General features: G+C 46.8%; 2 protein-coding genes across 12 annotated transcripts in view; one reads left to right on the forward strand and one right to left on the reverse strand.

The window, feature by feature from the left end:
* Window positions 1–20,804, reverse strand: part of SMPDL3A (sphingomyelin phosphodiesterase acid like 3A) — a 58,737-nt gene extending 37,933 nt beyond the window's left edge. Inside the window, exon 1 of one of the 5 annotated variants that reach the window (XM_033938184.1) lies at window positions 20,691–20,804. Coding sequence is in view for 3 of the 5 variants with exons in the window: in XM_033938182.1 (XP_033794073.1) it covers window positions 19,639–19,756 (118 nt within the window). In the remaining 2 variants the exon portion in view is untranslated. Of the gene's footprint in view, window positions 1–7,350; window positions 7,369–14,682; window positions 14,977–17,174; window positions 17,435–19,638; window positions 19,935–20,690 lie in introns of those variants that run through there. The other 4 variants (XM_033938182.1, XM_033938183.1, XM_033938181.1 and 1 more) reach the window with 4 other exon arrangements.
* Window positions 15,348–24,865, forward strand: LOC117357492 (PE-PGRS family protein PE_PGRS5-like). Of its 7 annotated transcripts, none has more exons than XM_033938192.1 (3): window positions 15,348–15,572; window positions 16,167–16,398; window positions 24,645–24,865. In XM_033938192.1, the coding sequence occupies exons 1-3, from the start codon at window positions 15,483–15,485 to the stop codon at window positions 24,713–24,715; spliced, it is 393 nt and encodes a 130-aa protein (XP_033794083.1). In that variant the 5' UTR covers window positions 15,348–15,482; the 3' UTR covers window positions 24,716–24,865. The 7 variants fall into 7 exon arrangements, 6 of the variants coding, with proteins under 6 accessions (XP_033794083.1, XP_033794077.1, XP_033794080.1 ...); XM_033938189.1 differs by lacking the exons at window positions 15,348–15,572; window positions 16,167–16,398 and adding exons at window positions 17,820–18,057; window positions 18,651–18,918; XM_033938190.1 differs by lacking the exons at window positions 15,348–15,572; window positions 16,167–16,398 and adding exons at window positions 17,820–18,057; window positions 18,651–18,882.
* Window positions 24,866–25,106: the final 241 nt, after the last annotated feature.

Raw genomic sequence — 25,106 nt, forward strand, 5'->3', positions numbered from 1 at the left:
CTGAAGAATCTGTCCCTATCCACCCTCTCTATGCCCCTCATGATCTTGAAGGTCTCTATCATATCTCCCCTGAGCCTCCTTTTTTCCAGAGAGAAGAGCCCCAGCCTATCCAACCTCTCGGCGTATGGGCAGTGTTCCAGCCCTCTTACCAGTTTCGTTGCTCTCCTTTGGACTCTCTCAAGTACTGCCATGTCCTTCTTGAGGTACGGCGACCAATATTGAACGCAGTATTCCAGATGTGGACGCACCATCGCTCGATACAATGGCATGATGACTTCCCACGTCCTGGTTGTTATGCCCCTCTTTATGATGCCCAGCATCCTGTTGGCTTTTTTCGAGGCTGCTGCGCACTGTGCAGATGGCTTCAGTGATGCATCCACCAGCACACCCAAGTCTCTCTCAAGACTGCTGTCTCCCAACAATGCCCCCCCCCCCAATTTATAGTTGAACAACGGGTTCTTTTTCCCTATATGCATGACCTTGCATTTTTCCACGTTAAAGCGCATTTGCCATTTGTTTGCCCAGTCTTCCAGCTTGTCCAGGTCCCTTTGCAGGTCCTCACACTCCTCCCTGGACCTAACTCTGCCGCACAGTTTGGTATCGTCTGCAAATTTTATAACCTCGCACTTTGCCTCCTTTTCCAGGTCATTGATAAATATGTTGAAGAGTAACGGCCCCAGCACCGATCCCTGTGGCACACCGCTCGTGACTCCCCGCCAGTCAGAATATTGGCCCTTTACTCCGACCCTCTGCAGTCTACCCGACAACCAGTGCTCGATCCATCTGTGCACATCCCCTCCCACCCCGTGGTTCCACAGCTTCCTAAGCAGCCTTTCATGTGGCACCTTGTCGAAAGCCTTTTGAAAATCGAGGTAAATGATGTCTATAGGTTCCCCATTGTCCACCCGACTGCTTATTCCCTCAAAGAAGTACAGAAGGTTCGTTAAGCATGACCTTCCCTTACAGAATCCATGCTGGCTTGTTCTCAGTAGGCCATTTCTCTCGATGTGCTCGCAAATACCGTCCTTGATCATAGCTTCCACCATCTTCCCTATAATTGAAGTCAGGCTCGCCGGCCTGTAGTTCCCGGGGTCACCCCTCGATCCCTTCTTGAAGATAGGTGTGACATTCGCCAATTTCCAGTCCTCTGGTACCTCTCCAGTTTTCAAGGATAGGTTGCAAACATGCTGGATTATGCCCGCTATTTCTTGTCTTAGTTCCTTCCGAACACTTGGGTGGATCCCGTCTGGGCCCGGCGATTTGCCGCATTTTAACCTGTCTATCTGTTTGAGGACATCCTCCTTACTTACCTCTATGTGTTCCAATTTTTCAGCCTGTTCCCCACTCATGAGCTCCTCTGAGTCCGGTATATTAGATGTGTCTTCTCTCGTGAAAACCGACGAGAAGAACGTGTTCAACCTCTCAGCTACCTCTTTATCCTCCTTAATCACTCCCTTCCTATCCCCATCGTCCAACGGCCCCACCTCCTCTCTCGCTGGTCGCTTCCCCTTTACGTAACTGAAGAATGCCTTGAAGTTTTTCGCCTCCCTGGCCAGCCCCTCTTCGTATTTCCCTTTTGCTTTTCTAACCTCTCGGTGGCATTCCTTTTGGCATTTCCTGTGCGCCTGGTGATTTTCCTCCGTTGGGTCGTTTTTCCATCTCCGGAAGGATACTTTTTTGTCATTTATTTGTTGTTCTATTGTCCTTTGATACTCAACTTTTGGAAATCGATATGTTACTTTTGTTTATGTGTGCAACTTTGTTTATGTGTGCAACTTTTGTTTATGTGTGTTGTCTCTTACCTTTAATTTTCTATTGATTTGCACATACATCCAGGGGAGGGGGATATCTCTTGTTTTATTCCTTGATTGGATGTATTGGAAGGGAGAGGGGAAATCCCTTTTATATTGTTACTGATTGATTGTAAGTGCTGATTCTGATTATTAATGTATGTATAATTTTATGCACTTGGTTTAGCATTGAAAATTTAATAAAGTTTACAAAAAACTAAAATGGTTGCTATAACATTAAGCAAAACGGGAATAATCATAGAAACCAAAGATCTTAAAAAAATGAATTCTTATGGAGCCTGTCACAGATACAGAGCCAAATGATTGGTCCCGTTTTGCTCAACGTTGGAGCAACCGTTTTGGTTTTGATTTGAACATTGTTTCTATTGCATTACCTATGACAAAGGCGATTCATGCTGAATCACAGCCGGTGTTGGGTCCATCAATAAAAATTTCATTGTCCCAGATTTGGATGGCCCTTGGTGTTTTTTTTGTTCTCCACCTATGTGATGTATTTTGACCCTCTTCTACACCTACTTGGGTCAGGAACTATGGTTTGCTCTACTTCCACCCATTTTGCTTGTAGTCTGCTGGTTTCTCATAATTGATACAATCCGGCATCGAAAAAGAAAAAATTTATTCCTTGTATTGTGCTGCAGAGCTAGAGGGATGTTGTCTCATGACACATGGAACCATTTGCTCCCAACAATGCTAGAAATAGATAAGTGAAGTCATAATGCTTCTCAATTCTGCCGACTATAAAGGCAATTCTGTGACTGGGTGCCTGCAATTATGCACACCTTGCACACATAAAGGGCGAGACAATTAGCACATGTGGAAGTAACCTAAATGCCATTCTATAGGGGCACACATACCAGGGTCCGCTGAACAGTTTTCAGCCCAACCAACAAAGTTGGGGCAGTCTCCATTGAAGGCTATACACATAATCCAGCGATTTTCCAATTGTTTTTATTCTGTATTTTTCCAACAGAACGAAAAAAGTGGAAAAATCACTGAACTAAGTGTATAGCCCTCGACAGAGACTGCCCTAGCTTTGTTGGTTGGGCCAAGAACTTTTCAGTAGACCCTCCTTGTAAGTGCTATTACATACATGGGAGAGCCATGCAGGAAAATACAGGGATGGCAGAAACTACTGGTCAGCAGCCTCAGGCCCAGGCTTATTCAACATTGTCCAGACTGAAATTATTCATCTTTTACCTACTAATTAAACTTTTGCACAGGGTGGGGGAATCTATAGAAAGAAAGAAGTTGAAAAAGTGCAATGATTCCCCATTCTCTATGTGCAGATCCGACATGTCTGTGTGGAGGAATCAAAGCATGTCTCAACAGAGTACCAGACATGGGATGGAGAGTTGGGGAAACTAATGATCATGCGAGTGCTGTGTATGAGAGGGTTTTATAGGACTGCTATCTGTGCAGGGAGTTTGGATGTGGGTAATTTTTTTTTCCCCAGGAGTTCTCACTTATCTTCCTCCTTTTCACATTTGTTCCCCCTTTCCATCCACCCTTCAGCTTTTCCAGTCTCTGCTCTGACCACTTCACCCCTTACCTTGATCCCCATCTATATTTTCTCCCCCACCTTTTACCTGTAACCCTAACCCAGGGCCGCCATCAGGGCAGTACTACCAGTCCTGCATTCAGGGGCCCGGAGCTGACAGGGGGCCTGGGCTCCCCCAGGGTCCTAGGCAGTGTTCTAAGGCAGGGGCACCAGTAGCTCGCCAAGGCAAAGTGAGTCTATCACCCAGGACTCACTTTGTCTTGGCGATCTAATCTATCGGGCCGATCAGTCTTCCTCTCCCCGACGTCAATTCTGCAGTCGGAGAGGAAGTTCGGGCCAGCCAATCGCTGCCTGGCTGGGCGGAACTTCCTCTCCGACGGCAGAATTGACGTCGGGGAGAGGAAGACTGATCAGCCCGCAGCAGGGAGAACATGCGTCGTCGTCGGTTTTGGGGCCTGTTATCCATTGGTAGGTCCTGTTCCCCGATGGCAGCGGCAGTGGCAGTGGCTTGGGGAACGGCAGGGAGAAAGAAAGAAAGGGGGCAGGCAGGGAAACAGAAGGAAAGAAGAGAAACAGAAAAAAAGAAAGAAAGGTCAGGGAGAGAGGAAGAAAAAGTTGGGGGAGGGAATGAGGTGTGGAGGAGAAAAAGCATACAGGCTGATAGAAGGGAAGAAAGATTGGATGCACAGTCAGAAGAAGAAAGTGCAACCAGAGACTCATGAAATCACCAGACAAGATAGGAAAAATGATTTTATTTTAAATTTAGCAAAGTGGAGGCAGTATTACCACAGTTTTCAAAGGAATTTGCCCAAATAACTTAATAGTTAACTGGGTAAATTCCCAGAGATGAAAACTTCCCTTCACTTACTATGCACAGTTCTGAATTTATATCTGCTGTCTATATTTTACAATATGGTCCCCTTTTACTAAACCGCAATAGTGGTTTTTAGCGCAGGGAGCCTATGAGCGTCAAGAGCAGCGCTGGGCATTCAGCCCAGAGCTCCTGCGCTAAAAACTTCTATTGTGGTTTAATAAAAAGGATAGAGGGTATATTTGTCTATTTTTGTATGGTTGTTACTGAGGTGACAATGCATAGAGTCATCTGCTTTGACCTCTTTGAAAAAAACCCAGAATAGAAATGATAATTAACATTTTCTCAGCGTATAGTGTGCTTTGTGTTTTTTAATTTTATTGTTGGTAGATCATTTTGACTTGGTCATTTTAAAGTAGCTTACAAGCTCAAAAAGTTTGGGCACCTCTGAGCTAGAGCGTTGAAACTGTGTATTTCTATTTTATCCCCCCTTTTACAAAACTGTGGAGCGTTTTTTAGCGCCAGCCGTGGTGGTAGCAGCTCTGATGCTCAGAATTCTATAAGCGTCAGGGCTGTTACCACTGTGGCTAAAATCCATACTACAGTTTTGTAAAAGAGTGAGGGGTTAGTTTGTGATGACATATTCCATACTAGGCGAAGGTGTTTTCTGTGTTCTGTGTGTTCGAAAGACATGGTTTTCTGTTAGAATTGACGGTGTAGGATTGATCTGTGCTGGTCTGGCTTGTTTAGTTTTACAATGGGTGTATTGATGTACTGCTCACTGCAATATGTAAGATGCTGCCTTTTCCTAGGTACTCATGTGTGACGTGTGGTTTGTTACTAAAAATCATGTTTTTCTTACAGATGGGGGGGGGGGTGCCAAAAAATGATGGGCCCCGGGTGTTACATATGCTACGTACTCCACTGTATGTAAAGATACCAGAAAGCTGGCGTAGCAAAAACTTTTAAGTAAATTGTTATTCTTCTAAGTTTTGAGTATTTAACCCTCCCACAATCTCACGGGCACTCGTTTCAAGTTTATTGAGATTTTGATTTAAACGCAATATCAAATATTTTCAATGCGTATAACAAAAATAAATTTGGGGAAATAAATAAAACCATTTGAACAATAAACATACAAACATATCCATAGATGATTAAAATTACCTAAGGAGTACAAGGATAAACTACATTTGTTTAAAAATGCGTTCTCCGCGCCTGCTCATAAATTTGTTGACTGGAAGGATCCAGCAATGTGGCCAGATGCCATTCAGGACAAAGACAGAGAAAGAATTGTGCAATTTGGATTAATGATGGAAGATGATTTAAAGCAAATGGCACAGTCTATGAGTAAAGATCTTGACAGACGTTCTTTTTATGAATATCTCCTCTATGCCAAATCACCCAATGGACGTGAGAAGATTTTAAGGGACTGGCTTAGGTGGAGCATTAGCAGAAAAGTATGTGTGTATTCGGCCCATGGAAGAAGGGGGAGGGGGTGTCGGGGGGGGGGGGGGGAAGGGGTGCGTGGGGGCCCCAATAGGATTGCTCAGTAAGGGGCCCAGAAATTTCTGATGGCGGCCCTGCCCTAACCAGATTGTTTTTTTTTTGTGTGTTGCAGAATTTGGGTTCCCTGCAACGTAGGCAGCTCCAGCTTTCCTACGGCTCTGGCCAAAGCAGGACGTTTCTGCTCGAGCTATATGATTTAAGTTTCCCATGCAACCAACTGTTGTGCTGTACAGATGAACCAGCCACCCTCTCTAATGACATTATTGCTCAATAAAACACACCTATAAAAGGTGCATGGGGGGAAAAAAAGTCTTGTGCTGAAACTGTGCAATGTTTACACAACTTTTGCATTCATTTTATTGTTTAGCCCAACCTCCCAAAGGAATTCAGAACAGCTTATAGTCAGGTACTCAAGCATTTTCCCTATCTATCTCAGAGGGATCACAATCTAGCTAATGTACCTGGGGCAGTGGAGGATTTAATGACTTGCTAAGGGTCACAGGGTGCTGAAGCTGTAGCTCTAACCACTACACCACACTCTCCTTCCTGTTTCTCTGTGGTCGGCCTGTGGCTTAGTGCCAGATCCTGGGTTTCAGATGTGACAAAATACATGTTTGCACAGTGCTTTTAGATAAAGTCAGATAAAATGTGGGGTAAAGAAATGTCAGGTTTACTACTAATCTCCACAACAAAAGAGAGCTTTTCTCAATACAGCACCCTCCATCTGGAACTCCATCCCCTAATCACTAAGGGCTCCTTTTACGAAGGTGCGCTAGTGTTTTTAACGCACACACCAGTTTAGCGCACGCTAGTCGAAAAACTACCGCCTGCTCAAGAGGAGGCGGTAGCGGCTAGCGCGTGCGGCATTTTAGCGTGCGCTATTTCGCGCGTTAAGGCCCTAGCGCGCCTTCGTAAAAAGGACCCCTAAGACTTGAATTGTCCTGGCCAAAATTTAGATCCTTACTGAAAACTGACCTGTTTGAAAATATTTTTGGCCTGCAGCTGGATGGTGGTGACGCAGTGAGGGTTCACTGGTTTCCTAAATCTCTCCTTTCTCTACCAGGCTGCTTATTCCTTTTCTTTTGCCTACAGCTCTATGTCTCCTTTTATTTGCTCCTCTCAATGTTAAACTTCATCTTTCTTTCCTATCAACAATTGGTATTCCTTTCCTAAGTTGAAATATATTTTTTTATTGTACACCGCCTTGTTATTATTTCAGGAAAAGCAATATATCAAAAGTAATCTACAGTATAAACCAGGGGTGCCCACACTTTTTTGGCATGTGAGATACTTTTAAAATGACCAAGTCATAATGATCTACCAACAATTTAAAAAAAAACCCACAAATCACACTGTACGCAGAGAAAATGTTAATTATCATTTATATTCGGGGGGGGGGAGGGGGTGAAAAAGGGCAAGGCAGATGACTTTAAAATATGCAATGTCACCCCAGTAATAACCATACAAAAATAGACAAATATACCCTCTCCCTTTTTATGAAACTGCAATAGCAGTTTTAAGTGCAGGGAGCTACGCTGAATTCAGTTGCCAGTTGTCTAAGATATGTCAAATGCTAATAACAATATGTAAAAGCTTTAAGAGATGCTGTTCCATCTAGTTGGAAAAGCCTGTTTAATGCTAGTCTCTATGACATGGGGGACACAGTTTGTCATACTACTCCAAACTAACTTAGGATAGGGATCCAAATAATTACCATTTACCTCAAAATGCGCCCTAAAAAGAACATTCAAGGGTCTTATAGGACACTGCAAGGCCACCCACACATGACACATACACCCAGTCTGAAAAAAAGAAGACAGAGAAAAAGGGGAGAAAAAGCCTCAGTTAAGCTTCATATGGCTAAAAAAAACCTCCACTTATGCGTCTTCACTATATCAAAAACAGTGGTGAAAAAATGAGGCACAGTAGCAGCCCCCCAAAAAACACCTCACATCCAGCACGCCAAAATCTCACATACAAACGTTGTGTGAAAAAAGATTGCAGTCCAGAGGCACAGTCAGAAATATTGCAACTTGAGCAAGAAAAAAAAAAAAAAAGCAACTTAGCTGTCCACAAAGTCCCAGCTGTCTCCAATCAGGCTTACTCCCAAGCCTCACTACCCAGGCCTCGTGGATAAGCAGCCCACCCACACAGTTTGTCCCCGTTCTTGCCCTGTCCCTGCAGGCTCTGTCCCCACGGTTATCTGCAGGTACCTGTTCCCGTGTCACAGGAACTACATACTTAGCAAAATCCCTCATCCAACACAGAATGTGAGACTATAAGTGAGAAAAAGAAAGGTAGACAAAATCTGAAACGGAAATACAAACTTCCATAAACAGTGCAGTACCAGTAAATAAGAAACAGGAAATGCATTTCCTTCTCTGTGTTACAAATTACAAAAATAGAAAAAGGCACTTTCCCCAAAGCAGAAGATGATGAACAAAAACTCTTAAAACAGTATTGTGGGTCCTTTAAGAAGGCTGGGCCAAGATCTTGTGTTACTACAGCCATGAATGTACTATCTTCCTGAAATGGTAGCATCAGGAAAATCACTGAGGAATTCTTGGTACTGCAGTTTAATAAATCTAATGGGAATTTTTCTGAAGTAAAACAGTGTGCTGGCTTACTACAACTTAGTAAACAGACCTCACAGTGAGCTGAGATTTGAGAGTTTGCCTTCAGGTACTTAGAAAATGACTGTAAAGTTTGTCGAAGAGGGTACTGGCTAGTACTGCCCGATTCACATCGATTCACCGATTCATTTCGGGTGAATCGATTCGAATCGATTCAAAACCAAAAAAAAAAATCAGCCTCCCAATTCACTCTGACCTTCCCCCCCCCCTCACCCCCTAAAGCAGAATCGGTAGCGCTGCCGCTCCTGCTATAGAAAGGGAGGGACAGTCGGGAAGTGCTGCAGTATCCAGTTTCCCCCCTGGCCTCTTGCGGCTCAATTTACCTGATTGCAGCAGAGAGCAGCCCGCAGAAAGGATCGCGGGTACTTTAGCGACCCTTGCAGGTTGCCATAGGCTTCAGGAGCTATTGTCCTTCTGCCGCGATCCCGCACCACCTCCGACGTCAGAAGCAGGATCGCAGCAGAGGGAAGACAGCTCCGGAGGGCTATGGCAACCTTAAAGGATCGCTAAAGTACCCACGATCCTTTCTGCAGGCTGCTCTCTGCTGCAATCAGGTAAAGGGAGGCGCGGGAGGCCAGAGGGACACACAGGCCTTCCGGGGGGGGGGGGGGAGACAGGTCTTCAAGGGGGGGGACAGGCCTTCAGAGGGGAGGTGCAGGCCTTCGGGGGGAGGACAGGCCTTCAGGAGGGAGGAAAGACTTTCAAGGGGGGGACAGGCCTTCAGGGGGAAGGTACAGTCCTATGGGAGGGGAGACAGTCCTTCAAGGGGTGTGCAGGCCTTCAGGGGAGGACAGGCCTTCAAGGGGGGGAGATACAGTTCTTCGGGGGGGGGGGTACAGTCCTTCGGGGGAAATGACAGGCCTTTGGGGGGGGAGAAGGCCTTCAGGGGGGGGAACCAGGCCTTCAAGGGAGGGACAAGCCTTCAGGGGTGGGGTGTAGGCCTTCAGGGGGAGACAGACCTTCTGGGGAGGTACAGTTCTTCGGGGGGGGGGACATGCCTTCAGGGGTGGGGTGCAGGCTTTCAGGGGGGACAGGCAGGCGTTCAGGGGTGGGGTGTAGGCCTTCAGGGGGGACAGACCTTTGGGGGGAGGTGCAGTCCTTCGGGGGGACAAGACTTCAAGGGTGGGGTGCCCTTCGGGGGGGACAGACCTTCAGGGGAGGGGTCCCTGTTGTAGAAGTACACGGAGGGAGAGAGGGAAGAGGTGGGTTTAAAGAGACATGCATATGCCAGACTTTGGGGGGAGAGAGATGGTGGATAATGGGATTTAGGGAGGGAAGGAACAGAAAAGGAGAGAAGTTGGACACAAGGGATGGTGTGGAGGGGAGATAGAGATACTGGATAGGAGGGTAGTTAGGAACTGAAAGGCAGAGATGGTGGACCCTGGGGTGGTGGGGAAGGAGGGAGAGGTGCTGGATGAAAGGATAGTTGAGAAAAGGTGGATCTGTGGATGGAGACGAAAAAAAAAGGAAAGATGCCAGACCTCCAGGGGAGGGAAGGAAAACAGAAGGGGAGGACAGAGATGGAAGATTGATGGTTAGCACGGAGAAAGAAGAAACCCTGGCAAGCAAGTTATCACAGGACAACCAGAGCCTGGGACCAACAAGATTTGAATATTGACCAGACAACAAAAGGTAGAAAAAATAATTTTATTTTCTGTTTTGTGATTACAATATGTCAGATTTGAAAAGTGTATTCTGCCAGAGCTATTGTTAGACTGCAAATGTGAGCTAGGATTTAACAGAGAAAGCAAGAAACCTCTAAGAATGTATATTCAATAACCAAAAAATAGGTTTCTGAACCACAACTTAAAAGTTATGTCATTGTTGAGAGGAAAAGGTCTCAGAAATCCTGCTCTGTTCAATGAATGAACATTGAGATAACTGCAGGAAATCGATGTTATAGCTGTAAACATCTCCATAAAAGACCCCTGAGGAAGCCATTAGCGAGTGGCGAAACGGGCCCCGTCAAAGCCATTAGCGAGTGGCGAAACGGGCCCCGTCGGGTGAACACTTGACTGCACAAGGCACTTTACACTAAGGCACTTTTTGAAGAAATCTGAAGCTAAGTGCATTTTCGTTGATATTTATTCATTTATTTATTTATTTATTGAGTAAAAAGTAAAAAAAATCAAAAAATATGAATGTCTTAAATGAATGAATGAATGAAAGGTTTTTGGTCAATGAACGAGAATCCTTCCTACAGATGACAAACAAAGAAAACCTGCAGAGAGAAGTACAAGAGGCAGGGGGACCCAACACGTGTTTCGGTTAACACGCCTTCATCAGAGGTCCCTAATTTGAAAGGTATCAAATCAAAACACAACAAAAATAAACATAAGCCTATGTAAAACCTCCCACGGAGTTTCTGTTGCGGTGACTAGTTACGTTTTACACAGGCTAATGTTTATTTTTGTTAGGTTTTAATTTGATACCTTTCAAATTAGGGACCTCTGATGAAGGCATGTTAATCGAAACACAGACCGTGTCGGGTCCCCTGGTTTCTAAAAAGGCAGCGACACTAACCGCAACCTATAATTGTTTCAAATAAACGTAGTCTGCCTCTTGCACTTCTGTCCGCAGTTTTCCTTTGTTTGTTCCGATTGTTTTTCACTGCAGACTAGTTGGATTGTTCTTTTGTTTTCATTTGTGGGTGATGTCACACACATCTGCGCATGCTCGAGGCCCTACAGATGCGGCCGGAGCTCGTCGGTGAAGAAAGACGAGGCTTTGAGGGGGCAGGACTGGAGGTGGGAACAAGGCGGGAATGGGGCAGGCCCATTCGTCCAGGTTTCTGAGGCTCCAAACCTAGTCTTGTTCCAACTACATTGAACTGGAAGGTTTTGCGGTATATAAATAAATTATGTTATATGTGTGTATTATAAACCTATTAATGCTTGCAAAGTACTGCACGGTAAAAATAAAGGGGGGAACTTGACTTAATATACCGCTTTTTCTATGTGATTTATACAATCAAAGTGGTTTACATGAGGCAATGAAGTGTAAAGTGGCTTGCCAAGAGTCACAAGGAGCTGCAGTGGGACTTGAACTCACAACTTGAGGGTGCTGAGACAGCTGCTCTAACCACGAGGCCGCTCCTCTACCACTGCCAAGGCAATCAGGCCTGAGAGCAGTTCAAATATGAATTGCAGTTTCTAGGTTTAGGCTCTGACCTTGGGGTCAGCAGAAGAGTTCTCAGATTCTCAACAGCCTAAGGAAGCTAAAAAAAAAAGAAAAAGAAAATGTGCCAGCTCTGCATAAGCGCTACTTTATCGGTACTATAAGAGTAGGGTTACCAGAATTTCGGGAACGAAAATCCAGACCCATGGCCCCGCCCCCAGGCCTGTCCAGTTCTACCTGGCCCCGCCCCATTCTGCCCGAGTCATGCCCCATTCTGCCCCCAACCCCGCCCCCCTCAACCTGTTCATTTGTCGGGAGGACATCCGCACATGCGCTGGTGTGGCGCGTGATGTCACTGCGTTGCATGTGCGCATACGCAGATGCCATCCCAATGTCGCTGCTAGCTGAAAGTTTTTCAAAACCCAGAAAAAGTGCCGGGTTTTGAGAAGCCGTCCACACCCCCGGACATGTCCTCAAAAAGGAAAATCCAGACGTCTGGTAACCTTATATAAAAGGAAGTTATCATATGGATGTTACTATAGCACCATGCACAAAGGATGAGAAAGTGCAAAGCACAACACAAAGCTTCCTGTGCCACAACAATTGTAAATACAGCACATACATGTTGCAGAGAGAAGGGGAGAATCAAGAAGGGAACACACAAAGATGTAATTACAGAGAGATGATAGCAAAAGGGGTTTGGTGTGAGGGGGAAATAAGTTTAAAGAGGGAATAGAAAGTGAGAAAACGAGAGGATGGCAGGAGGTGAAAGAGAGAGAGTGTGAGAATGGGGAAGTAGAAGAAAGCACAAGGTAAGGACAGAAGCAGAGAGGGAATAAGAGGGAGCAAAGGGGTAGAACATGGCAGTTTTTTAGCACTGCTGAGAGCCGAGTACTTTTCAAATTCGGATGTCTCTTCTACAAAGCTCTGCACGGTCTACTGCCCGACTGCCTCACCAATCAGTTCACCTTCGCCAGACCCGGACGATCTACTTGATCTCAATCATTCTTCGCCTTCCCCTCAATTAAAGGGTGCACCCAGAAGAGATTCATCAACAGACTCCTAGCCTATCAAGCAGCCTCCAAAAGATCACGAATGGAGCCAACTGGTCGGAACATCAACCTCTTACATGCACTTCAGAAAGCTCCTAAAAACGCTCCTCTTCTCCAAACAGGACGACCCACCTTACATTTTCCATGAAAAGGCTCCCGACCCACTGATTCTCTATTCCAAGTTGTTACTCTAAGACTATGAACATTCCTATCTACACTTCCCCCTACGGATTCACTTATTCGCGATTTTAAACCAAAAATTCCTTTTTCTTTTTTCAGGCTATTTTAAGCCCTGTAAGCTCCCCCCTTAAACCTTACATGGTGGTCTAGCGGGTTTTTGGGGCAAGAGTGATCTTTCCACGCTCCTGCCCCGTGCAGATCACTCACATGAAATGGCTGCCTTGTTCTCCCATGGTCTCGAGAGACGACGGGAGCTTAAGGCAGCCATTTCCTGTGAGCGATATGCACGGGAGAGGAACATGGGAAGAGCGCTCCTGCCCCAAAAACCCACTAGACCACCAGGTAAGGTTTAAGGGGGGGCTTACAGGGATTAAAATAGCCGGGGGAAGCGGGGGATAGGGGAAGAACCAGCCCGAATATTATTCGTGTTTTTTTAATATTCACGCGCCGGCTGTGCTCCGTATCGTGGATACGGAGGGAGAAGTGTATTTATTTTAGAGAATGACACGGGGAAAAATTTGTCCCCGCCCCCGCAGGAACTCAATTTCCCCTTCCCGTCCCCATGAGTTTTGTCACTGTTCTTGTCTCTGCCCCATTCCTGTAAGCTCTGCCGTAATTGCACAAGCCTCCGACACTTATAATTTTAAAGTGTTTGAGGCTTGTGCAGATGAGAACAGAGTTTGCAGGAATGAGGCAGGGACAGAAATAGAACTCGTGGGGACAGGACAGGAAAATGAGCTCCCGCGGGGACGGGGAAAAATTTGTCCCCGTGTCATTCTCTAATTTATTTATCTTCCTCCTTATAAAACCCTGCTTAACCTCCCTCTATGCAATCTCTACAATTTTCAGTCTTCTCTCCATTGATGTAGCTCGCTGATTCTCTTCAACCATTTTTCAGGTAAACCGCCTCAAACCGAAAGGCTTTCGCAGTTTATATGTTATGTTATTATACACTTGACCCTTCCATTTCAGGAAGAAAGTGCTTCTGCAATTTAGTGGCAGTATATGATAACACGCCACATACTAATTGCAAGGTGCTGTCCACTCCCGTAACCGGCACAATCTCCACGCAATTCCTACCTCTTTTCACGGTAAGCAACATAGATCTCATGCTTATTCATAATGGAAATGTTGGAGCACTCAAGGATGATGGTTGCCCACCCATAGGCTATTTGAGCATAGCCACCCTTCCTGCAGGTAAAAGTATGTATGGAGTTACCCAGTTTTGGAGATTTGGGTATAGTCCTTTCTGACCACCCTATGCAGTTGCATTATGGTATACAGTAAGCAGGACTGATTTCAGTGAGCAAGATCAGGCACTACAGATCCCATACTGCTTGGCCCCAAGAAACTTCCTGGTCTTGCTTAATGGTTGCACCATCCCTGCAAATAACTCCGGATGCCAAATGCAATTCTGAGTTCCATAATATAGATGCCTCAAGAGCAGATCTATCTATGTATCTTCCTCTCGGGTGGTCTCCCATATTTGTACAAGGTTTTTGCATACAGTCCATTTGCACTGAATTTGATTATATTCTGCTGCTGCTGCTGCTGCTGCTGCTGTTTGTTTGGGTGTGCAGAGTCCTAATGCACGGCTTTGTTTCTACATCGGCTTCACCATGTTAACAAGTGACATTTGGGCATGAAATGAGAGACGACTCCCCTTACTCCATGAAGTAAAGCCTCACCTTGTTCCAGCTTTGGAACAAGGTAAAGAACGGATTCCGCGGCCGGACCCCTGCTCTTAAGTCTGGAGATATATATATATATATATCTCCAGACTATATATATCTGACAGACTACTTTATAGTTTAGTTTGCTGCTTCAGTGCTTGTTAATTTCATAAAACAAACTATATAAAACAGGGAAACGCAACAATCTTGGGCTCTTCGGCATTTGCATACAAACACCCTCTATCCCACTGATCCCTCGGTGCATCCCTCCCCCCCTCCCCCCCGAGGCTCGCTTTAAATGGATGGCACAAGCTTTCTTTAGATATCTTTAACCATTTGTTGGAAGGAATACTGTCTGTCTTCCACGGCTCTCTCATTGATCACTTTTAAGGACTCACCTACAGACCCCTCCAAAGTCCTGTGTCTTGGGACTGCCGAAACCGGGGAATAATTATGCCACCTGCAGTGGAAGAGAAGGATGGGGAGCAAAGAGCTCCAGCGACAATCGATGCCCATCGCTTGCTCGCTCGCGCTCTCCCCACTCTCTTGCCGTACTCAGAAATCGGAATGAGAGTCTCGGACGAATCATGTGACTGTAGTGCCTGGGCAGGAATAGGGTGACATGTTTCCACAGTCGCTGCAAAGTTTGCACCACGTGACTAAGCTTCTCCCTCCTCCAAAGCAAGGAAGCTGTGATGAGTCAGGAGGAATGGTTAACGAAAAGTTTGTGCCCCCCCCTCTCTCAACACGTGATTTCTTATCTGCGAAGTTTGCTTTCCAGTTGTCCTTATAATCAATCGTTCCCACCGTACTGTAATTGTACGTTTTAAGCAAGCCCGAGAGCTGGTCTCAGCGGGCGACCCTAACGCGGGGCTGGGTGGCCCGCTGAGTCACTCGTCGGGCTTGCTAGATCTGAAGGGGAATTGCGAAAGCAGGAGAGAGGGGGGGGGCGGAAGGGGGGGCGGTCCGTGGTCGAGGGATCTCTTCTCCACCTCTCCTCGGGTCGTCGCAGCCGAGGGGGATTGTGGGTGGGAGGGGTTATAAGGGGAGCATGCTCGGAGGAATTAAACGGTTTGGTCCTCCGAGACAGCGTTGTTCACCTCGTGGCGAGTGTGTGTCCTGCGGCGTGCGGCCTGCTGCTTCGGATTCGTGCTGAATTCCATGATTGGTTGCTGCTGTAAGGTGTCCTGATTGCAGTATGGAACGCACGCCTTCCACTTCGGCCGCGGACCTAGCCGAGCTGTCCCTGTTAGCTGTGGACTCATTCGATGAGGGAGACTTAGCCCCGGTGAGTTTGGCTGTCGGTGTGGGTAGGGAGTTGCCTCCCAGGCGGTCCCGTTCGGCTGCCCGAACGGCGATCGCTCTGGAGGTAGTGGGAGAAGTCCCGACCGTGCAGGACCGTGCGGGGTCGACCCGCAGGGGTAGGGGCCGACTTCCGGGCTCGCGATCACGTGGCAGGGCCTCGGCAGGGAGAGGGACGGTACAGGCTGTGCCTGCTGCTGATTCTGGGTCCCGGGGGGTGTCTCGGGGGGCTCAGGAGTTGGTTCCTGTGCCATTGGAGGACCAGCTAGGCTTTGGGGCTTTGCCGGTTATGGGTAGTCTGAGTGAGGCCGGAGGGTCTCAGGGGAATTCCGTCCTTCCATCTACGTCGGGTTCCGTTGGTGGTCCACAGGGGAGCATGGGGGGTGGTTGGTCCCCATGGAGTATGTGGGGTTCTCATTGGGGGATGGGCCCGTGGGCTTCGGTCCCTCCTCCCCCGACTTTTCCGGCGGTGGGTCCTACGTCACCTTGGGGACCGGGGTTTGTGGGTGGTTTTAGAGGGGGTGTGATCCCTGGCGGGGCTGCTAGTTCTTCGGGGCTAACTTACCCTCCTGCTGTTCAGGTTGCTGGCCCCTGTCCGGATTTCTTCCCACAGGAGGTCGCCGCTGGACGCGTTGCCATGGCCGGAACTTCTACGGCTGAACCGGTTCGTGAAGGATCTGCTGGAGCCGTGCAGACGAGCGGCGAGGATGCTGTTCGGACTACTCAGCGTCCTGCTATGGTGGTAGCTGCGGACGGCGCCGCTGTGGAAGCTGTTGATGGCGGATGCGGACCTGGAGCTGTCCGGACTACGGGTAACATGGCCCTAGGGGCTGGGGTTGATAATCGGGGTAAGCGGGGGAGGAAGAAGGGTAAGGGTAGGAAGCGCCTTAGGGAGCGGGATTCTTCTTCGTCCTCTTCCTCTTCATTAACATGCAATTCTGAGTTCCATAATATAGATGCCTCAAGAGCAGATCTATCTATGTATCTTCCTCTCGGGTGGTCTCCCATATTTGTACAAGGTTTTTGCATACAGTCCATTTGCACTGAATTTGATTATATTCTGCTGCTGCTGCTGCTGTTTGTTTGGGTGTGCAGAGTCCTAATGCACGGCTTTGTTTCTACATCGGCTTCACCATGTTAACAAGTGACATTTGGGCATGAAATGAGAGACGACTCCCCTTACTCCATGAAGTAAAGCCTCACCTTGTTCCAGCTTTGGAACAAGGTAAAGAACGGATTCCGCGGCCGGACCCCTGCTCTTAAGTCTGGAGATATATATATATATATATATCTCCAGACTATATATATCTGACAGACTACTTTATAGTTTAGTTTGCTGCTTCAGTGCTTGTTAATTTCATAAAACAAACTATATAAAACAGGGAAACGCAACAATCTTGGGCTCTTCGGCATTTGCATACAAACACCCTCTATCCCACTGATCCCTCGGTGCATCCCTCCCCCCCTCCCCCCCGAGGCTCGCTTTAAATGGATGGCACAAGCTTTCTTTAGATATCTTTAACCATTTGTTGGAAGGAATACTGTCTGTCTTCCACGGCTCTCTCATTGATCACTTTTAACGACTCACCTACAGACCCCTCCAAAGTCCTGTGTCTTGGGACTGCCGAAACCGGGGAATAATTATGCCACCTGCAGTGGAAGAGAAGGATGGGGAGCAAAGAGCTCCAGCGACAATCGATGCCCATCGCTTGCTCGCTCGCGCTCTCCCCACTCTCTTGCCGTACTCAGAAATCGGAATGAGAGTCTCGGACGAATCACGTGACTGTAGTGCTTGGGCAGGAATAGGGTGACATGTTTCCACAGTCGCTACAAAGTTTGCACCACGTGACTAAGCTTCTCCCTCCTCCAAAGCAAGGAAGCTGTGATGAGTCAGGAGGAATGGTTAACGAAAAGTTTGTGCCCCCCCCCCTCTCTCAACACGTGATTTCTTATCTGCGAAGTTTGCTTTCCAGTTGTCCTTATAATCAATCGTACTGTAATTGTACGTTTTAAGCAAGCCCGAGAGCTGGTCTCGACGGGCGACCCTAACGCGGGGCTGGGTGGCCCGCTGAGTCGCTCGTCGGGCTTGCTAGATCTGAAGGGGAATTGCGAAAGCAGGAGAGAGGGGGGGGCGGAAAGGGGGGGCGATCCGTGGTCGAGGGATCTCTTCTCCGCCTCTCCTCGGGTCGTCGCAGCCGAGGGGGATTGTGGGTGGGAGGGGTTATAAGGGGAGCATGCTCGGAGGACTTAAACGGTTTGGTCCTCCGAGACAGAGTTGTTCACCTCGTGGCGAGTGTGTGTCCTGCGGCGTGCGGCCTGCTGCTTCGGAATCGTGCTGAATTCCATGATTGGTTGCTGCTGTAAGGTGTCCTGATTGCAGTATGGAGCGCACGCCTTCCACTTCGGCCGCGGACCTGGCCGAGCTGTCCCTGTTAGCTGGGGACTCATTCGATGAGGGAGACTTAGCCCCGGTGAGTTTGGCTGTCGGTGTGGGTAGGGAGTTGCCTCCCAGGCGGTCCCGTTCGGCTGCCCGAACGGCGATCGCTCTGGAGGTAGTGGGAGAAGTCCCGACCGTGCAGGACCGTGCGGGGTCAACCCGCAGGGGTAGGGGCCGACTTCCAGGCTCGCGATCACGTGGCAGGGCCTCGGCAGGGAGAGGGACGGTACTGGCTGTGCCTGCTGCTGATTCTGGGTCCCGGGGGGTGTCTCGGGGGGCTCGGGAGTTGGTTCCTGTGCCATTGGAGGACCAGCTAGGCTTAGGGGCTTTGCCGGTTATGGGTAGTCTGTGTGAGGCCGGAGGGTCTCAGGGGAATTCCGTCCTTCCATCTACGTCGGGTTCCGTTGGTGGTCCACAGGGGGGCATGGGGGTGGTTGGTCCCCATGGAGTATGTGGGGTTCTCCTTGGGGGATGGGCCCGTGGGCTTTGGTCCCTCCTCCCCCGACTTTTCCGGCGGTGGGTCCTACGTCACCTTGGGGACCGGAGTTTGTGGGTGGTTTTAGAGGGGGTGTGATCCCTGGCGGGGCTGCTAGTTCTTCGGGGCTAACTTACCCTCCTGCTGTTCAGGTTGCTGGCCCCTGTCCGGATTTCTTCCCACAGGAGGTCGCCGCTGGACGCGTTGCCATGGCCGGAACTTCTACGGCTGGATCGGTTCGTGAAGGATCTGCTGGAGCCGTGCAGACGAGCTGCGAGGATGCTGTTCGGACTACTCAGCGTCCTGCTATGGTGGTAGCTGCGGACGGCGCCACTGTGGAAGCTGTTGATGGCGGATGCGGACCTGGAGCTGTCCGGACTACGGGTAACATGGCCCTAGGGGCTGGGGTTGATAATCGGGGTAAGCGGGGGAGGAAGCGCCGTAGGGTGCGGGATTCTTCTTCGTCCTCTTCCTCTTCATTAACATGCAATTCTGAGTTCCATAATATAGATGCCTCAAGAGCAGATCTATCTATGTATCTTCCTCTCGGGTGGTCTCCCATATTTGTACAAGGTTTTTGCATACAGTCCATTTGCACTGAATTTGATTATATTCTGCTGCTGCTGCTGCTGTTTGTTTGGGTGTGCAGAGTCCTAATGCACGGCTTTGTTTCTACATCGGCTTCACCATGTTAACAAGTGACATTTGGGCATGAAATGAGAGACGACTCCCCTTACTCCATGAAGTAAAGCCTCACCTTGTTCCAGCTTTGGAACAAGGTAAAGAACAGATTCCGCGGCCGGACCCCTGCTCTTAAGTCTGGAGATATATATATATATATATCTCCAGACTATATATATCTGACAGACTACTTTATAGTTTAGTTTGCTGCTTCAGTGCTTGTTAATTTCATAAAACAAACTATATAAAACAGGGAAACGCAACAATCTTGGGCTCTTCGGCATTTGCATACAAACACCCTCTATCCCACTGATCCCTCGGTGCATCCCTCCCCCCCTCCCCCCCGAGGCTCGCTTTAAATGGATTGCACAAGCTTTCTTTAGATATCTTTAACCTTTTGTTGGAAGGAATACTGTCTGTCTTCCACGGCTCTCTCATTGATCACTTTTAACGACTCACCTACAGACCCCTCCAAAGTCCTGTGTCTTGGGACTGCCGAAACCGGGGAATAATTATGCCACCCGCAGTGGAAGAGAAGGATGGGGAGCAAAGAGCTCCAGCGACAATCGATGCCCATCGCTTGCTCGCTCGCGCTCTCCCCACTCTGTTGCCGTACTCAGAAATCGGAATGAGAGTCTCGGACGAATCACGTGACTGTAGTGCCTGGGCAGGAATAGGGTGACATGTTTCCACAGTCGCTGCAAAGTTTGCACCACGTGACTAAGCTTCTCCCTCCTCCAAAGCAAGGAAGCTGTGATGAGTCAGGAGGAATGGTTAACGAAAAGTTTGTGCACCCCCCCTCCCTCTCTCAACACGTGATTTCTTATCTGCGAAGTTTGCTTTCCAGTTGTCCTTATAATCAATCGTTCCCACCGTACTGTAATTGTACGTTTAACCTTTTTTAAAATTTATTAGGATTCTGGTCACCTTAAGGGAGAGGGTCCTGCAAATTCCAGGGTACTCTTCACTCCTCCTCCCTCCCCACTTTATGGTCTGTTTTGTATAATAATAATAATAATAATAATAATTTATTTTCTTGTATACCACCACACCATAAGTTCTAGGCGGTTCACAACAGAAAAAACTGAAACATTTCAGTTAAAAAAGTACCATCGCCAGCATACTGCTTGTAATACAGCGAATAATGTGACATCATTAAAATACAAATTTAAAAACACACAGTCATAAAAACTTCAGTAACAAAAAAACTGCTACAATAGAAAAATTAGATCAAATTAAAACACTATTTAAAAAACATAACCTAATAAAAGCACCTTGGTAATGTGCAAGTAGGCTGGAGACTTGCAGTTTTCATATCATCAGTGACAACTGTCACACCTGTAAATTCCAGGAATCTTCAACAGTAAACATATACTTTATAAAGAAATCAGCATTCTTATTTATAAAATAAATATAGGGTATGAATAAGCTTGGGCTAATGTTTTAAGAGCTGTCCTTGTATTCTGTGTTTCCTTATGTAGTCTCTACTTATAAATATGAGTTATGATTACCTTGGGATTGGTGTAAATTAGTGAAGGAGAGAGGCTTCCTGAAATTCTGCACATTTTCTTTCTCTCTCTATCCCCTTTCCCGGCCTCCACCATCAGTCTCTCTGATTTCCAACTGAGTTAGTTTGAATTTGTTTTTATCTAGTGAAACCAGCTGGTGGCACAAGTTCAAAACTCTGGTCTGAGGATGTTTACACATATCCATGTTGGCACAGATTCCTTCATTGTTCCAGAGAGGGGTAATCTGTAGAGCTAAATGTTGGCTTCAATGCAAGATGAAAGCTTGTTTTTAAATGCCCTCCTTGCTTCATCTGTGTTAAAGAACAATCAGGTGGCAGGCAGCAACCCAGCTCAGAAGGAGAGGAAACAAAAAAAAAAAAGTATACTACTCTGCTGTTCCTGCTCCAATGCATGGCAATTGCCTGGACTTCCAGCACCGCCAAGGTCCTGGCAAAGCTGAGTGATGTCACTCAGGCAGAAGGCACTTGGCACTAGTTAGAACCACTTTTTGCCTTGTGCCCCCTGTCTTGCCTCCTGCTACCCTGCAAACTCCTCCCTCGCTCCACACCCTTATGGTGTCTCTTTAGGCAGAGACAGGACAGGGAAGAAGGAAGGAGATGGTGCCATGCAAGATGAATGAAGGGGGAAGGAGAAACTGTGAGTGGCAAGAAATAAAGAGGTGAAGAGAAAGGGATGAATGCTAGGAGTCAGGCTATGAGAAAGAGGGGGGATGAATGCTATGCTTTACTGTAGTGAAAAGTTGGGCTGAGCCTGGAATTTTAGGGTTTTAATTGTGTATATTAGGACTTTTAGTTTGTGGTCCTGTATTTGCGTGGAAGGGCATAATCGAAAGGGATGTCTAAGTCTCGTAAGTCGTCCAAAGTAAAAAACAACTGAAGACACATTTTCAAAAAATACGTCCAACTTTTTTATCGTTTCGAAAATCGTCTAATTATACGTCCTGCCGATCTGATCGTCCAAGCCGCTAAATCATCCATCTTTATACCACATTTTCGTCCAACTTTCCATCCAAGTCCAAAATGCCTAGAACAAGCCCTGTTGGACATGGGAGGGATCTGCAAAGTGATGGACTGCACACCCAGACATGGCACCTAAATAGTGGGGTACCTTACAGGGCACTGCTGTGAACTTCACAAAAAGGGTGCCATTTCTTCTCCCCACTACAGCTCCCTTATAGGTTACGGTGAGCCCCCCAAACCACCTCCAGAATCCCCTAGACCCACTTATCTACCACCCCAATACCACTTATATGCCAGTAAAAAAGGGTTTTGGGGGTGTATAGGGGAGTGCACATGTTTAAGTATCAATGCAGTGATTACAGGGGCTTATGGGCATGGGTCCTCCTCTCTATGGGTCCCTAACCCACTCCCAAGATGACTTAAGCTGCCTCTGTGCTGTACGACTAGGCTTTCCTATGCCAGGCGGCCAGGTGATGATGGTCTGGAGGTTGAATTTTAAAGGTGTGATTAATATTTTTATGGGGGGGGGTTGGTGATCACTGGGGTAGTGTGTGGGGGTCTGTTTTATGTGTTTGCAGTGCTTATGTAGTGACTTTAGGTGGGTTTTTATGACTTAGACCATGTTTTACATGGTCTAAGTCACAATGTCCAAGTTTCGTCGATCGTGGGCTGTATAACTTTCAGTTATATATGCTGTACGACTAAGTCTAAGCCATCCCAAGTCCTGCCCAACTTCCGCCCTCGACACTCCTCTCGAAACGCCCCATTTAGCTTTGGTCGTTCAGCGGCACTATGAAGACCTAGGTCATTTGGAAATACGTCCAAAACCCGTTTTTAGTATCGGCACTTTGACGTATTTTGACAATGTTCATCTAAGTGCCGACTTAGGCCAGTTTTGGGATGTATTTCTCTTTCGATTATGAGCCCCATAGAGCATTATGGACCCCTGTTCAGTTACAAAAGTTGGATAGCTCTAAGTCTAATAGATGTTGGTGTTGTCATCTTGAAGCAGGGACTTTAGAACATTTATTGTTCTATTGTCCATTTATTATGGCTTTTTGGAAATCAATTTGGGGCCAAATTAATTGTTTATTAGAAAACCCGATGGCATTGACCTATGATACTATATTATTTGGCATGTCAATGAGGGCAAAGAGTCAGATATCTTCGAATAATAATAAGCTTTTGCTTATAATGACAGGGGTTGCCATACAACAAATTACATGTAATTGGAAGAACTGGAATAGACTGAATTATAATTTTTGGTGGAACTCGTTGTGCCATATATATAAAATGGAAAGAGCATTTGGTATCGTCTGCAAATTTTATAACCTCGCACTTTGCCTCCTTTATCAATGACCTGGAAAAGGAGGCAAAGTGCGAGGTTATAAAATTTGCAGACGATACCAAACTGTGCGGCAGAGTTAGGTCCAGGGAAGAGTGTGAGGACCTGCAAAGGGACCTGGACAAGCTGGAAGACTGGGCAAACAAATGGCAAATGCGCTTTAACGTGGAAAAATGCAAGGTCATGCATATAGGGAAAAAGAACCCATTGTTCAACTACAAATTGGGGGGGGGGGCATTGTTGGGAGAAAGCAGACTTGAGAGAGACTTGGGTGTGCTGGTGGATGCATCACTGAAGCCATCTGCACAGTGCGCAGCAGCCTCAAAAAAAGCCAACAGGATGCTGGGCATCATAAAGAGAGGCATAACAACCAGGACGCGGGAAGTCATCATGCCATTGTATCGAGCAATGGTGCGTCCACATCTGGAATACTGCGTTCAGTATTGGTCGCCGCACCTCAAGAAAGACATGGCGGTACTTGAGAGAGTCCAAAGGAGAGCAACGAAACTGGTAAAAGGGCTGGAACACTGCCCATACGCTGAGAGGTTGGATAGGCTGGGGCTCTTCTCTCTGGAAAAAAGGAGGCTCAGGGGAGATATGATAGAGACCTTCAAGATCATGAGGGGCATAGAGAGGGTGGATAGGAACAGATTCTTCAGACTGAGGGGGACAACAGGTACGAGGGGGCATTCGGAGAAACTGAAGGGAGATAGGTTCAAAACAAATGCAAGGAAGTTTTTCTTCACCCAAAGGGTCGTGAACACTTGGAATGCGCTACCGGAGGAAGTGATCAGGCAGAGTACGGTACATGGATTCAAACAGGGATTGGACGGATTCCTGAGGGATAAAGGGATCGTGGGATACTGAGAGAGGTGCTGGGATGTAACACAAGTATAGAAAGCTAACCAGGTAATAAGTATAGAAAGCCAACCAGGTCGTGCATGGGCAAGACCGGAGGGTGAGGACTTTGATGGGAAGATAGGACTTTAATGAGAAACCAAGGTGGCAAGGGGCCCCTTCTGGTGATTCAGACAGGTCGTGACCTGTTTGGGCCGCCGCGGGAGCGGACTGCTGGGCAGGATGGACCTATGGTCTGACCCGGCGGAGGCACTGCTTATGTTCTTATGTTCTTAGCAATAGCTACACAGCACAGGTATTTAAGGAAGTTTAAAAATGTGTGGGAGCCGTTAACAAAATATAATGAATAGATACCTTTTTCCCTTAAATTGATAAGTTCAATATTCGGGGAGGGGGGGGACTAATTTTTTAGTCTATCATCTAACTATATAGGAATGATAGGAAAAAAGTTTATCATATGATATTTATATTTTATATTTTGTTATGAAAGGGTGGGGAGGGAGGGAGATAATGTTATATGATTTGAATTATTGCTGATTATTAAGTGTTATATTTAATGTTAAAATGTTTTAACTTACTGTCACACTTATTCTAAGTTTTAAAATGAATAAAGGATTTATAAAAACAAAACAAAAAAAAGAAATTACATCTTCCAAAGTACATTTGCCTGCCTGCAGCCAATGTTTCCAGAGGTTCTTAGACTCGCTAATTTGAATCTTGGATTGTTGTATTGGAGTAGGTGTTAAATTATTAATGAATTTTAATGTGTTCCAGGTGGAAAAAAGAATACTATTGTCCTTGTATATTCTGGGCAGCTTGATAATCAAAATATGGCTCAGACATAATGGGGAAATGAGATGACTCTCTAATATCAGCAAATCCGGAAGATTCTCCATGAGTTCAGGAAGGATCCAATACATACCCTGACGCAGAATGAAGGCTTGATGATACCTGTAAAAATTTGGAAAATGTACCCCCCCACAGCCCATTGTGATTTTTGCAAAGATACTAAGGCTATTCTACCAGTTTTACCCAACCAAATAAATATTGTAAGAATCCCATTCAATTTCTTATAAAAGGATCTTTGAAAATAAACTGGTAACATACTCATTTGGTAACAAACCACAGGCAAAATCATCATTTTGATGGTTTGGACTCTTCCCCCCCCCCCCCCCCCCAGAAAGATGTAGTGGTTTTCAATGCTCACACATTTCTTTGACTTTCAGCAATGAAGAC

This window comes from Geotrypetes seraphini, chromosome 3 (assembly GCF_902459505.1).
Source record: "Geotrypetes seraphini chromosome 3, aGeoSer1.1, whole genome shotgun sequence".
NCBI lineage: Eukaryota > Metazoa > Chordata > Amphibia > Gymnophiona > Dermophiidae > Geotrypetes > Geotrypetes seraphini.